The following is a 16,540-nucleotide window of genomic DNA, read 5'->3' as shown; positions in this document are numbered from 1 at the left end:
AGAAGCAGTCAGTTTGAAAACATATCTTTATATAGGCTTTCTCTCCTTTACTGTTACACTTTCCCCATGTTTTAGCCCACTCAATATGCTATAACAAAATATAATAGACTAGGTGGCTTATAAACAACAGACATTTATTTCTCACAGTTCTGGAGACTGGGAAGTCCAAGATTAAACCACCAGCAGATTGGTGTGTGGTTTGATGGTCTGCTTCCTGGTTCAAAAACAGCCATCTCCTTGCTGTGTCCTCACATGGTGTAGGAAGTGAGGGAGCTCTCTCAGGTCTCTTCTATTATGACACTAATCTCATCCATGAGGACTCCACCCTCATGACCTCATCACCTCCCAGAGGCCCTCCACATACCATGACATTGTGGATTGGGTTTCAACATAGGAATTTTAGAGGGACACATATATTCAGTCTATGGTACCCTGGTTCCACACTTCTGCTTCCTGGAAGCATTTGCCCTATAGACTATTTACATTAAAACCCCTTTGAGTTGTGTTTTAAAAGGAACCTATACTGTGAATATGACATACATATGCACATTTTTCTATGAATAGATTCCTTAATTTTATTATCTCCACATGGCCATACATCTGCCACTTTACAAAGCATTGGAATTGATAAGATCTCTAGAGGTGTGGTGATAAAAGAAGACAAGAAAAATCTTACCGAAACACGTTTTAGGTAAGGACATAAAAAAAGGAGCCCACAGAGAAGAGAGAAGGCATGGTCATCGAATGAGAAGTAGTATTAGAAGGTTCCCATTCCACATCTTGGAAAGTTTGGGCAAATGGATTTTCATATTCTGGAATCATCACAAAATCAAACTTAAAAGTCATGGTAATTTGGAAACATGTATTGAAGTGACAGAAATAAATCACTTTAAAAAGTCATTACTTGGAAGTAAGCACAAGATGCTTTCTTTTATGTGCATTCCTTCAAGTTGGAAATACAAAGTAAATATTAAGACAGAGACATTTGGAAGTGGAGGGTTTTGTATAGTGGATAATTTCAATAGGTCTGCGGTTACTTGGTCTTGGTAGTAAGTGCTTGGTTTAGGGTGAATTTCAGCTTTATTTAAAACTTGTAATTCAACAATGATTCTGGGGAAGTATGGTCAGGAATGGGGTGGAAATTGTGTAAATTCCATAAGCAGGGATTGTTTAATATTTCAGTTTTTTAGGATAATAGTTTCTCAAACCCTACTCATTAGATTATAAAAACGAAAAAAGAAAAAACAACAAAAAAAACCCCACTGGGTCTTCTGTGTTAATGGAGTATTGTTTGTCTTGATTTTACCACCTGACTACGAATCACCTTCAAAGTAGCCTTGTTCTCTGCCTGGCCCCTTCTGTGCTGCCCTAACTCTCTGGATACTCTAGGAATAGAGCACTTACCACCAAAGGATATGATTATTTATCTTCATGTTTGTCTCTTTCATCTAAAATTTTATAACCATTAGAAAAGGTATTCCTCATGTTTCATAATACTGCCTAATAGGTAGTATTACTTTACAAAAGTTGAATAAATGTAACCATTTTATAAGATAAATTATTTTTAGATTTTACATGCCATCAAGATTTGCACATACATATTAAAAGAATTGATAAACTCACATAAGAAAACATGCCATCAGTGTCTATAGAATTAAATAAAATTACCCCATAAATGAATGCCCAGTATATTGATAAAGAGTAGGACTGTGAACCATGAATACAGATGATTATTCTAACAACTCACAAGAACACTAACAATTACAATGTCTGTAGAAAAGCAGAAAGTATTCGTACTTTTACTAAGCCTATGTTTTACCTTTGAGAGCTCAGCAAATACAGTCTTAAAATAAAAGTCCGTATTTTAAAGAAGAAAAACCTTGACTTGTTAGGAGAGCCTTCAGAAACATTTCTTCATATATGTACATGGTAAATATTACACATTGGAGCCTGCATCTACCCTGTTATTGTTCTCTACCTGAGAGGCAAACGATCTATTTGAACACAATGACCGTCTGCCCAAATCACTGAGATGGACGAACACAGAATCCAAAGCAGCACAACTCTGGTGGTAGTGATCTTTCCTGGAAAACATCTGCTACCAGCTGAGTGTGTTTACATTTTGGCAGCACTGGCAGATGTGCTTATAGACAGCCCATCTGTGTGGTGATGGAGGCTGGAATGAAGGAAGCTGGACTGGACAGACAGCAGAGACACAGCTTACTATAATACACTGAGTTGTTCTGGAAAATGCAAATTAGCACCTCATAGCATGTTTTTTCCTTCCTGTGCTATTAATGTTTTAAAGCTAACTAATTTGTGTATTGCCCAGTATAAGCAATAAAGTTTAGGTTTGGGACTACTGTTAGGAATGTAGTCATGGTATGATTACTATTTTAGAAAAGAGAGTAATTGTTACTGTAAAAATTAATGTAAAAAGTTTAGAGAATAAATATATGTTTAAAATATTTTCCTATTTGAAAATATTATTCAAAAAATATTTTGGCCTGTGGGAAAAGAAAACACTGAATAAAGTAAGCATCGACCTTTCTAACTGAAGCTTCTTATCTGTTCTCTTCTTTTGTGTTGTTTGCTGTATTCAGAAGTGTTATCCAAAATCTGTTCTGAAGAACATAATTTCATACTTAATGGAAATTATATACAAAATTATCCATGACATTTTAAACAATAGAAATATCTCTCTTTATCTCAAGATTTCTCTGATCTTTTTCTATGTTAATGTATTTTCTGAATCTCCAAGGAAGAGATATACAGAGTTGGCATCCACTGAGCACATTTTTGTGGAGCATGTCCCAGACCAGTGTTCTCTTGTGTTCACTTGAGAGATTCCACTTTGGGGACTGAGTCAGAAATCAGCAATCTGGAAGCAAAAATATTTTTAAAAGAGATATTTATGTTAGCATTAGATTCTTTCACATAATTTATTGATTGAGATTCCAGAAATTAAGTACCTAAGTGACAGAAATCTATCTTTTAAGAATGGATTGAATAATACTTATAGCATTCTATCTGAGAGTATTTATTTACTTATTTGTTTTGCTTTCATGAACTCATGCATGATGAAGCCAGTATATAGGGGAAATCATTAAACTGCTCCTTTATTTGGAGATTAGGTTACTTCCATTCTCAGGAAAAAAAGGAAACTAGTAAAATAAAAAATCAATATAAAATGGATGAACTTAGTCATCTGCAGAATTTCAACCTTAAGATATTTCTGTAAATATCATCTAATGCTAAATTGCTAATGGAGATGAAACACCCAGATTCAATTAAAATGTTTGTATAGAAATCTCATAATTAGACTCTAAAATAACTGCAGTATGATAAATTTTGTAGTACATAAAGTCAGATTCTAACATAACAAGTAATCCAGCTTGCATGAAAAAAATACAGGAAGAGTTTGGAGCAAGAATTATCAGTGTTTATGCAGCACAATCCAGGAGACACTGCCCTGGAAGGCACAGTTCTTCTTGTTATTAGAGATAATCGTTTGTTTTTCACTTATTAGACTGCCCCAAAGTCTATGTTATATACCCTGCCTATAGACTTACCTCAACTTTTAATCTGTGCTCCATAAATAATGACTTATTTGCAAACTAAGTTTCCCAGGAAACTTCTTGCCGGTTAAAAAGTATTGGCACCAAAATCTGATCATTGGGCTTCCCTGGTGGCGCAGTGGTTGAGAGTCCACCTGCCGATGCAGGGGACACGGGTTCCTGCCCCGGTCCGGGAGGATCCCACATGCCGTGGAGCGGCTGGGTCCGTGAGCCATGGCCGCTGAGCCTGCGCGTCCGGAGTCTGTGCTCCGCAACGAGAGAGGCTACAACAGTGAGAGGCCCGCGTACCACAAAAAAAACAAAAAAAAATCTGATCATTAAGGAGGTGGACGCTGAAGTCAGACAGACCACTTGGATTCAAATCCTTGTTTTCTCACTTCTGAGCTTTGTGATCTTCAGCAAATCACATAATCTCACATCTATAAAAATGGGATATTATAGCTTGCATCTCACAGGCTCATGATGAGGTCTGATTATATACCAAGAATAAAAAGGGATTCCCCACTGTATATGGATTTTTGAAAGTAAAAGTTAATTATGCAAATACAAATAAGATTGATATTCATCAACCATTGTTAATGGTTCACTGTTGGTCTCTAGCAAATGTTTCAAAATTACAAAAGGTTAAAAGTGACCTCATGAAAACAAAGTTAATAATTTCTGGAGAAAATAGTGCAGTCTGAAAACATAGACTAGCCAGTTCTAGAAAGCCATGGAAGATTTAAATATGTAGTTTTCAGAATCATCCCCTGGAAGATGAACTGCAAACAGCAGCAAGTGAGTGTAATAGCGATCAACATCACAAGTCACAGGGAAGCCATATGAATGTGCAATGTGTAAGGAGCCACTGGCTTCTTCAGCCACGAAGCTGGAGTGACCCACTGAAAACAGTCAGTGGAAATACAAATTGGATATAAATGACTGTAACTTGTGTAACACTCCATTCCCTCAACCACAAACAGAATGCACTACACAGAAAACTGTCAAGGATCTCCTGATGTTCATGGGCTTTTGATATTGTTCATATTGCCAGGTATACACTTTAAATAAATGATTTGCCAATGGCTGGGGCTGAGGGGGAGGGAAAACAGAAGCACTAGCTAAAGCTTGTTAAAGCTTTACACTACCTTATGTTGACATGTAAAGTGGAACAGAGGTCTTAGATATAAGAGATAAGAGAAAAATTGAAAAAAAAATGGGGGTTTAATTTATTTTACAGTTTTACAAATGATAAAACAGTAACACCCAATTGCTATACATAAACAAAAGGAAAAACAGTGTTGAACAGAATGAACTTGACAGAATAAACCTCATCTTTCAATTCCACAAATGATGTAAGAAATACTCAGAAGCAATTATCCTGTGCAGCAATACTATCTCTGTAAACTCTTTTTTTCCCCCCTGCTATATACATTTGAAACACTTGTGCTTTTGCCTACACAAAGAAACAGTATTTATTAAAAAGTGCTACTTAAATGGGGAGACACAGAGTCTGGAGCCACAATCTGAAAACTGCAATTCAAATACATTGCCAGCTTAAAGACATTTTTTTCATTTTTCATTTTTTTTTTTTTTAAGATTTGGATACACTAGACCCTTATTGTAACTCTAGGTATGAACAATGTAGAATTCAGTTATAAATAGATCCCTTTAAAGCAGGTTAGCAACTGAAGTTTCAAAATAACTTCTTTATTCTAAAGTGGTCTTCTCTCCAGAGTGCTTCACAGTGCAGGCCCCGAAGACATTAGCATAACACAAATCTAGTGTGTGTATATTACAGACTAAGTGTGTATACACACAGACACACATATATAACATTGTATATATGCATCACACATGTCTATTTGTACTATGTAGATATATCTATAACACATATATAATAAAATATCTATTTCTAGGTGGGCTTTATTTGGATTTTCTTCCATCAAATAGGAACAATAACCCTCTCTCGCTCAATCTGTCAAATGTTGGTATATTGATGTCTGATGGGGAAACTCTCAAACTTGTAGAGGTAACAACTAACTATACATAACTCTTCCTACACCCCTTCCACAATTATAGATACTCCAACAATAACCATATGAAAACAATTCTTTTATGAACCAAATACCACACTGTGTGCATTATGACTAACTGGCTCAATTAGAAATAAATTACTTTGTTCACAATTTTCCTGTGTAGTAGCTTAATAACTAGTTGGTATGTACACTACCTATAGCATTATTTAAATAAATTGTTTCTGTAAGCATATATGTAGAAATTCCCATTAGCAACTGATATATATTTCATATGATATACAATACATAAAGACATTTGAATGCCCAGCACCTTCTTTCAGACAGAAAAACTTCCACAGTCATTTCATCAGTCCTGTGGGCTGAATCATTAGATTTGCCCAGAAAAGTCTGTTACTGATTTATTATTTTTATTCCGGCAACTTAATTTTAAGTATAGAACAGGCTGGGTAATAATGATGAAAATGTTTCCATGGCCTCTTCATGTCAACAGCACAGTAACAACCATGTTCTCTAAAAGACAGGAATATTTCACAATCAGCTGCCTGAGCATTGCCAGGTACAGGTTTAAATCGTGAAAAGGAAATAAAATATTAAAGAAGTGAACGTATGATAGTCACAAAAGAAAAAAAAAACCCAGATATTTCAAGTATATATTTATAATTTGATTTCATCATTAACCCTTTTGCCCCCTGATCGGTTAAATCTCAATTCTTTTTCTTATTCTTGCTGTTAGCCTTCAGTGATTTCCTTGCCCTATCCCCGTAAGAAGGACACAGTGGATCGCGAAGGGGAAGGGGAGATGGAAAGGTATACAACAGGGAATGAATTGGTCTTGTACAGTTTGTTTTCTTTGAACACTAAATGCCTTTAATTGAATTCATTCTTGAGTATTGAAAGTTCCCTGAGATGAACAAAAGTAGTCTCAGTCGATACTGAAGCCCTTTTTATATGCTGAGCATTTTCAGAACTGGGCACTGTATTTAGAGAACACAAAGCATAGGGTAACAAAGCAATGTGAAGCTAAAAAGGCACTACTCAATGCATCTATGAGATAAACAATGCACAGAACAGTGAATGTCTGGGATGCTTTTGCTGTGGCCTTAAAATTGTTTAAACACATTTGTTGAAAATGCAGTAAAAATGGCAAGGTACCTTGCTGCTGCTTTTTAAGACATACTTTTAATGAGTTCTGACATGTATTTTATCTACAAGAATTTACTCGTGACTTCAAAATTTTTATTGAATTCAAATTAAAGGCTACTCAAACAACTTGTCTGCAAATAGTCCAAATTAAGTAATTACCTACTTTTGATTCATTGGGTAAATCAGACTTTTCAACTTTACATTCAAAATATTTATCTAGTACTTTAAAAACTTCCAAGAGGTAAAAGGTTCAATGATAAAAGTACATCATATTCTATCCATTTTTAGCTATGTGTCTTTATGGATTCTATTTTATGGATTCTATTCTGTTTTCTTAGAGACACATAAATTCTCAGGAAATATAATCTTCTCTATCTCAAGGTTCTATCATATTTTAAAAAAGAATACCACATATTATTAATATATTGAGAACTGTAGTTTCTGTGAATATCCTTTTTCTTGATAACATATATATATATATATATATATATATATATATATATATATATATATTCTTTATGCTATTCATTCTTTTTCAGACGGCCTTCCCTAAGAAACAAAACATACATATTCCTCATGCTATTTCTTCTTTTCTCAGACTGCCTTCCCTAAGAAACAAGAAGTAATCTATGTTGTTTCAGGTCAAGAGTAGAAATGGGAACGCAGTATCTGCTTTCTAAAGAAACAATTTACCATCAGAATTACCTACCAGCATAGTAATTACCAGAAATTGGCCTATTGGTCAATTCTATTATGTGTTAAAATGTTTAAAAATCACTTTATAAAGAATTTCATGTGTTTCTCTGAAAACACATTAATGTGATAATGTGAATAAATTTAACTATAGAAAAAATATTGGTCAATTTAATTAATCTGAAGTGCAAAATACTGATGTACAGTTTCATTGTTAAACCTCTTAAAGTTAATCATCTCCGTGATGAAAACAATACTCTATTAATCATATTATTTCTGCTCTAAGAAAATTTAACAATAATCTAGAGAGCATGCCAACCTTTCCATATGAATAACAAGGGGGATATCAAAGAAAAGTCACATTTCAGCCCTATCAAACATTTATTCTAATGGGCAAAATGCTTCCACAAAATCGTTATGAAGTGTAAAAGCTGTGGAACCTTCCTTCAAATAAAAAAAAGTTTGAATTTGGAAAATTTAAAATACCTAGAGACAACTTTTGCTTTAGTAGCATAATAATATATTAATATGTTATTTTCATGAAAGGAAAATGGTTTGTTGTGTAGACACATCAGTATAATCTTTGGTACCAAAAGAACATTTTTTTCCTGCTAATTTTACCATCTCAAATGACAAAGTTTATCTTTCCTTTAGAATGGCTCAAAATTACTGAGTGATACAGTTTATCTGGTACCTTCTACACTGTTGGGAAAAAATCTGGAGGTTTAGAATTGTGCAAAATAAAACTTTTTTTACAAAGTCATTGTGTGATAACCCTTTAAAAATACAAGAACTTTAAAAATGATCACTTGAAGGTTATTTATCTCATTCATTTTTATCTCAGAAGGATTTTTGAAGCACCCCAATACCCAAACCGAAAGAGATTCCAGAAGGCAAACAGAACAGAAACAAAAACATAAAAGTTCATGATCAGACTCAGAATCCTGACTGAAGGCATTTATTTGAGTTATTTAATCTTACGGATTTCACTGCTCAAGCTGTTTCCATTTTGATTTCTGCTGACAGGACGGTTCAGTTTCCCCAAGGGCTGAGTTGTGTTCCTGGGTTCCTCTTCTCATGTGCTTGGCGTTGCAGTGGCAGCCCAACAGTGATGAACATTTTTGCTTCATTAACTAATGATGAGTGCATTGTTGGATCTTGTAAACACTACTGATTATACATTCAAACTGTGTTCTTAGTGGAAGTGGCACTTACTAGGACCCTTGAAGTCAAAATACTTAATTTTCAGAGCACTTTGCAGGTATTTCATCAGTTGGTAGTGCATTTCTCATGAACGTCCTTTATCACCTTTCAGATAAGTGGTGGATGCTGAAACCCAGTCTTGTTTTGGATCCTGTTTTCAAATCTTAGGAAGCATCTTCAGAAAAGAAGTGCATATTCAGTCTGTCTGTATGTTTCAGATGTGCTTTATTGCTTTATGCACTTTCCTGTTGTCAGTTTCAGAGCTCCTCTATTATGTAGCACATTTAATGTTTTGAATTCTAATGGCATTCTATGAGGGCTTGCGTTGGAAAAGTACCTGTATTTTAAGTCATCATAGTAATGATATTTGACAGCTTTTCCATTCAGATCCTTAGGGAATGGCCAGAATCCATACAGGTGAATTTCATCACAGAATCTTGTGGCTAGGGTATACATGAGCAGACCTGTGCTGGGTCTTTTGATGGGAACTTTGTTTGTCAGCCAGTAACTGGGGAAAAAAACATACACACAAGAGAAGAATTTAGAGAAATGTTCAACATACCCTATAGCAAGTACACTGTGTATAATTAAAGTAAATGAAATTTGAAAAGTAACTGTATGAATGACATTCAAAAGACTGCTGAAGAAATAATATATTTCTTAAGCATTTAGAAAGTTGAATGCATTTATTTTATCTTTCTTATCCTTTATTTTCTTGCTTATTTTGCGGTCATATGAATAGCCAAGGGACCTGGAATGTGGGTAAATATTACTGTGGAATCTTGTATTCAAAATGAACTAGAACAAAACATTTATATAACCTACAGAGTAGAATCTTCTCAGAAAGGGTTAAATATGACTGCAAAAGGTACAGTAATTGGGCAGTGATTAAGTAATTTTCTTAGAAAAAGAGGATTTGAAACTATGCCTATAGGTTTTCAAAATCTTTAATATTTCAATTAAAAATCCAAACAAATAAATGCTTTGCCTGTATTATACTAACAGACTTATTCAACTCCAATTTCTAAGTCACATTTTACTAAAGCTAATTAAGAATATTGCCTCAACCTGCAGAACAACATAACACAAATAACAAATATTTGTAAATAGTTCACCACTTATGCCATTTAAAATTTTGTTAGATAGGCAAACATATTTCAATGCTGATAAGTATTTTATACTATTCATTAAAAAGGGCAATAAAATACTCCAAAATGTTTGATCCACCACTGTTGCCAAACTTTCTTCACCTGAAAAACATGCACACTCACAACTTAATCATTACCTCTGGCAGGGAAGGAGGTGGCCAATACTTCTTGGCACATTCATTATCTTATGTGGAATCAGCTACAAGTTAAGAAGAGCGTGGATTTTCTCTGACATTCAAAGTTGTACAGTTATAAATAAAGTTAATAAATTGTTTGGTCTTTTTATTTTTGTTTTTATTATCTCCTATTCAGGGAAATATATACCTGGTGATCCAAATATGAGGGGAAGATTGTTCAATTCTGGTCGTTGCTGTGCTTAAATACTTGCCTCAGATTTTACATAATATTATTTCCTTTTTCTTAAAAACAAAAAATTTATGAAGCTTCCCAGGCTGGATCAAATACATGTAGACTACTGAATATGAAAAAAGCCAAATTCTGTTTTATTTCATTTGGTTAAAGAAATATTCAAACCTCCCTACAAACATCCAAAGAAGGAAAAATATACTTAACCATTATTATTCCTGTTTATTTTTTTCCTTCTTTTTCACCCTTCCTTTGAACCAGGTTTGACCTTTCACATTTTTAATTTTTCTTCTTGGGTGAAGGCCATGTGCTAAATGTTGTGAGCAATGTGAAATGCATTATGAGCCTTTTGTTATCACAAGTGTTTTGAGAAAGCATATTCTCAGTTAAAGAGGATTCACAAGGAATTGTTAGAGAAGAACATCTAAGAATTTTCTCATAACCCAAAGGTATGAGCAAAAGCCATAGCACGTATATTGTTAGCATCTTGAAGAAATCACAGACATAGATTTCATGCAAGGAGAATAGTAAAACCACAGTCTGAAGGCTTTGAAGAAACTTTGATACAGCCTGAAGCTCTCTCAGCTCTGAGAAAGCAGGTGTTCTTAACATGAAATGGTTATTATAGGAAAGTTTTGTGAGCATGATTTGTGTGTGGTTACAAATGACAGCTGAGGCAGTTGGTTAGTTTAAAAAAGTGCATTTATTTATAAATTTTTAAAGTGAGTGAAGCAAATTCATAGTCAAAAAAATGATTATTTCCATCAGGGAATGTCAATTATTGGAAATAGTTTGGCAGCATGAAAGTCATGCTGAATTATCTTATTTCTAAAGTGGGGAAAAAATAGCTAGGAGAATATAAAGTAATGCTATATCATTTGTATGGTACTCCAAGGTCACATTATATGTAATTACAAGATCACATTATAAATAAGCTTTGTGATGTTTGGCTTATAACAGTTTGAATAATTTCAAAGAAAAATAAACTACCCATTTGTGAGGACGTTTTTGGAGAAACAATGCAAAATAAATGCCTCTATTGATTTCTAAAAAGAAATCAGAGGAAAATAGGCCTTAACAAATGGCATCGATATTTAACAGATAAATTGAAATAAAACCTTAAAGCAGGTCAAGAACTACCGTCATAAGTAGTAACATTCTCTGAAATTAAAAAAACATAAGGAGAGAGGAGCTTCAAGATGGCGGAAGAGTAAGACATGGTGATCACCTTCCTCCCCACAGATACATCAGAAATACATCTACACATGGAACAACTCCTACAGAACACCTACTGAACGCTGGCAGAAGACCTCAGACCTCCCAAAAGGCAAGAAACTCCCCACGTACCTGGGTAGGGCAAAAGAAAAAAGAATAAACAGAGACAAAAGGATAGGGACGGGACCTGCACCAGTGGGAGGGAGCCGTGAAGGAGGAAAGGTTTCCACATACTAGGAAGCCCCTACGCAGGCGGAGACTGCAGGTGGCGGAAGGGGGAAGCTTCAGAGCCGCGGAAGAGAGCACAGCAACAGGGGTGCAACGGGCAAAGCAGAGAGCTTCCCACACAGAGGATCGGTTCAGACCGGCACTCACCAGCCCGAGAGGCTTGTCTGCTCACTTGACGGGCGGGCGGGGGCTGGGAGCTGAGGCTCAGGCTTTGGTCAGATACCAGGGAGAGGACTGGGTTTGGCCGTGTGAATACAACCTGAAGGGGGTTACTGTGCCACAGGTAGCCGGGAGGGAGTCCAGGAAAAAGTCTGGACCTGCCTAAGAGGTAAGAGAATTTTTCTTCCCTCTTTGTTTCCTGGTGCACGAGAAGAGGGGACTAAGAGCGCCACTTAAAGGAGGTCAAGAGATAGAGTGAGCCGCGGCCATCAGCGCGGACCCCAGAGACGAGCATGAGATGCTAAGGCTGCTGCTGCCGCCACCAAGAAGACTGTGTGCGAGCACAGGTCACTATCCACACCTCCCCTCCTGGGAGCCTGTGCAGCCCACCACTGCCAGAGTCCCGTGACCCAGGGACAACTTCCCCAGGAGAATGCACAGTGCGCCTCAGGCTGGTGCAACATGATGCCGGCCTCTGCCGCTAAAGGCTCGCCCCACATCCGTACCCCTCCCTCCCCCCGTCTGAGTGAGCCAGAGCCCCTGAATCTGCTCCTTTAACCCCATCCTGTCTGAGCAAAGAACTGATGCCCTCAGGTGACCCACATGCAGAGGCAGGGCCAAATCCAAAGCTGAACCCCGGGAGCTGTGTGAACAAAGAAGAGAAAGGGAAATTTCTCCCAGCATCCTCGGGAGCAGAGAATTAAATCTCCACAATCAATGTGATGAACCCTGCATCCGTGTAATACCTGGATAGACAACGAATCATCCCAAACTGAGGAGGTGGACTTTGGGAGCAAAGATACATATATATATTTTTTCCTTTTTCTATGTTTGTGAGTGCGTATGTGTATGCTACTGTGTGTGATTTTGTCTTTATAGCTTTCCTTTTACCATTTGTCCTAGGGTTCTGTCTGTCCGTTTTTTTGTTTAACTTTAAAAAATTTTTTCTGAATAATTATTTTTTATTTTAATGATTTTATTTTATTTTACTTTATTTTATTTTATCTTCTTTCTTTCCTTCTTAGTATTTTTTCTCCCTTTTAATATGAGCTGTGTGGATGAAAGGCTCTTGGTGCTCCAGCCAGGCATCAGGGCTGTGCCTCTGAGGTGGGAGAGCCAAGTTCAGTACACTGGTCCACAAGAGATCTCCCAGCTCCACCTAATATCAAATGGTGAAAATCTCCCAGAGATCTCCATCTCAACACCAAGACCCAGCTTCACTCAATGACCAGCAAGCTACAGTGCTGGACACCCTATGCCAAACAACTAGCAAGACCGGAACACAACCCCACCCATTAGCACAGAGGCTGCCTAAAATCATAATAAGGCCACAGACACCCCAAAACACACCACCAGCTGTGGATCAGCCCACCAAAATGAGAAATCAGAAAAACACACAGCAATTGAAGGAGCAAGGAAAACCCCCACCAGACCTAACAAATGAAGAGGAAATGTGTCTACCTGAAAAAGAATTCATAATAATTATAGTAAAGATGATCCAAAATCTTGGAAATAGAATACAGAAAATACAAGAAATGTTTAACAAGGACCTAGAAGAACTAAAGAGCAAACAAACAATGATGAACAACACAATAAATGAAATTAAAACTTATCTAGAAGGGATCAACAGCAGAATAACTGAGGCAGAAGAATGGATAAGTGACCTGGAAGATAAAATAGTGGAAATAATTACTGCAGAGCAGAATAAAGGAAAAAGAATGAAAAGAATTGAGGACATTCTCAGAGACCCCTGGGACAACAATAAATGCACCAACATTCAAATTATAGGGGTCCCAGAAGAAGAAGAGAAAAAGAAAGGGACTGAGAAAATATTTAAAGAGATTATAGTCAAAAACTTCGCTAATGTGGGAAAGGAAATAGTTAATCAAGTCCAGGAAGCACAGAGAGTCCCATACAGGATAAATCCAAGGAGAAACACGTCAAGACACATATTAATCAAACTGTCAAAAATTAAATACAAAGAAAACATATTAAAAGCATCAAGGGAAAAGCAACAAGTAACACACAAGGGAATCCCCATAAGATTAACAGCTGATCTTTCAGCAGAAACTCTGTAAGCCAGAAGGGTGTGGCAGGACATACTGAAAGTGATGAAGGAGAAAAACCTACAACCAAGATTACTCTACCCAGCAAGGATCTCATTCAGATTTGATGGAGAAATTAAAACCTTTACAGACAAGCAAAAGCTGAGAGAGTTCAGCACCACCAAACCAGCTTTACAACAAATGCTAAAGGAACTTCCCTAGACAAAAACACAAGAGAAGGAAAAGTCCTATAATAACGAACCCAAAACAATTTAGAAAATGGGAATAGGAACATACATATCGATAATTACCTTAAATGTAAATGGATTAAATGCTCCAACCAAGAGACATAGATTGAATGGATACAAAAACAAGACCCATATATATGCTGTCTACAAGAGACCAATTCAGACCTAGCGACACATACAAACTGAAAATGAGGGGATGGAAAAAGATATTCCATGCAAATGGAAACCAAAAGAAAGTTGGAGTAGCAATTCTCATATCAGACAAAATAGACTTTAAAATAAAGACTATTACAAGAGACAACGTAGGACACTACATAATGATCAAGGGATGGATCCAAGAAGAAGAAATAACAATGGTAAATATTTATGCACCCAACATAGGAGTACCTCAATACATAAGGCAAATACTAACAGCTATAAACGGGGAAATTGACAATAACACAATCAGAGTAAGGGACTGTAACACCCCTCTTTCATCAATGGACAGATCATCCAAAATGAAAATAAATAAGGAAACACAAGCTTTAAATGATACATTAAACAAGATGGACTTAATTGATATTTATAGGACATTCTATCCAAAAACAAAAGAAAACACATTCTTCTCAAGTGCTCATGGAACATTTTCCGGGATAGATCATATCTTGGGTCACAAATCAAGCCTTGGTAAATTTATGAAAATTGAAATCGTATCAAGTATCTTTTCTGAACACAATGCTATGAGACTAGATATCAATGACAGGAAAAAAACAGTAAAAAAAACAAACACATGGAGGCTAAACAATACACTACTTAGTAACCAAGAGATCACTAAAGAAATCAAAGAAGAAATCAAAAAATACCTAGAAACAAATGACAATGAAAACACGATGACCCAAATCCTTTGGGATACAGCAAAAGCAGTTCTAAGAGGGAAGTTTATAGCAATACAATCCTACGTTAAGAAACAAGAAACATCTCAAATAAACAACCTAACCTTACACCTAAAGCAATTAGAGAAAGAAGAACAAAAAAAACCCTAAGTTAGCAGAAGGAAAGAAATCATAAATATCAGATCAGAAATAAATGAAAAAGAAATGAAGGGAATGATAGCAAAGATCAATAAAACTAAAAGCTGGTTCTTTGAGAAGATAAACAAAATTGATAAACCATTAGACATACACATCAAGCAAAAAAGGGAGAAGACTCAAATCAATAGAATTAGAAATGAAAAAGGAGAAGTAACAACTGACACTACAGAAATACAAAGGATCATGAGAGATTACTACAGGCAACTCTATGCCAATAAAATGGACAACCTGGAAGAAATGGACAAATTATTAGAAATGCACAACCTTCCCAGACTGAACCAGGAAGAAATAGAAAATATGAGCAGTCCAATTGCAAGCACTGAAATTGAAACTGTGATTAAAAATCTTGCAACAAACAAAAGCCCAAGACCAGAGAGATTCATAGGCGAATTCCATCAAACATTTTGAGAAGAGCTAACACCTATCCTTCTCAAACTCTTCCAAAATATAGCAGAGGGAGGAACACTGCCAAACTCATTCTACGAGGCCACCATCACCCTGATACCAAAACCAGACAAAGATGTCACAAAGAAAGAACACTACAGGACAATATCCGTGATGAACACAGATGCAAAAATCCTCAACAAAATACTAGCAAACAGAATCCAACAGCACATTTAAAGGATCATACACCATGATCAAGTGGGGTTTATTCCAGGAATGCAAGGATTCTTCAATATACGCAAATCTATCAATGTGATTAACCATATTAACAAATTGAAGGAGAAAAACCATATGATCATCTCAATAGATGCAGAGAAAGCTTTTGACAAAATTCAACACCCATTTATGATAAAAACCCTCCAGAAAGTAGGCATAGAGGGAACTTTCCTCAATATAATAAAGGCCACATATGACAAACTCACAGCCAACATTGTCCTCAATGGTGAAAAACTGAAAGCATTTCCACTAAGGTCAGGAACAAGACAAGGTTGCCCACTCTCACCACTCTTATTCAACAAAATTTTGGAAGTTTTAGCCACATTTATCAGAGAAGAAAAAGAAATAAAAGGAATCCAAATTGGAAAAGAAGCTGTCACTGTTTGCAGATGACATGATACTATATATAGAGAATCCTAAAGATGCTACCAGAAAACTACTAGAGCTAATCAATGAATTTGGTAAAGTAGCAGGATGCAAAATTAATGCACAGAAATCCCTAGCATTCCTATAGGCTAATGATGAAATATCTGAAAGTGAAATTAAGGAAACACTCCCATTTACCGCTGCAACAAAAATAATAAAATATCTGGGAATAAACTTACCTAAGGAGACAAAAGACCTGTATGCAGAAAATTATAAGACACTGATGAAAGAAATTAAAGATGATACAAACAGATGGAGAGATATACCATGTTCTTAGATTGGAAGAATCAACATTGTGAAAATGACTTTACTACCCAAAGCAATCTATAGATTCAATGCA

General features: G+C 36.0%; 1 protein-coding gene across 1 annotated transcript in view; it reads right to left on the bottom strand.

The window, feature by feature from the left end:
• Positions 1 to 4,915: 4,915 nt before the first annotated feature.
• Positions 4,916 to 16,540, bottom strand: part of ST8SIA4 (ST8 alpha-N-acetyl-neuraminide alpha-2,8-sialyltransferase 4) — a 102,391-nt gene continuing 90,766 nt past the window's right edge. The window contains exon 5 of the mRNA XM_007448015.1: positions 4,916 to 9,143. Coding sequence (XP_007448077.1) covers positions 8,861 to 9,143 — 283 coding nt within the window. The 3' untranslated portion in view covers positions 4,916 to 8,860. The remainder of the gene's footprint in view (positions 9,144 to 16,540) is intronic.

Source organism: Lipotes vexillifer, unplaced genomic scaffold (genome assembly GCF_000442215.2).
Source record: "Lipotes vexillifer unplaced genomic scaffold, Lipotes_vexillifer_v1.1 scaffold1678, whole genome shotgun sequence".
Classification (NCBI taxonomy): Eukaryota; Metazoa; Chordata; class Mammalia; order Artiodactyla; family Lipotidae; genus Lipotes; species Lipotes vexillifer.
Note: the sequence above shows the minus strand (reverse complement) of the source record. Positions and strands in the feature narration are given on the sequence as shown.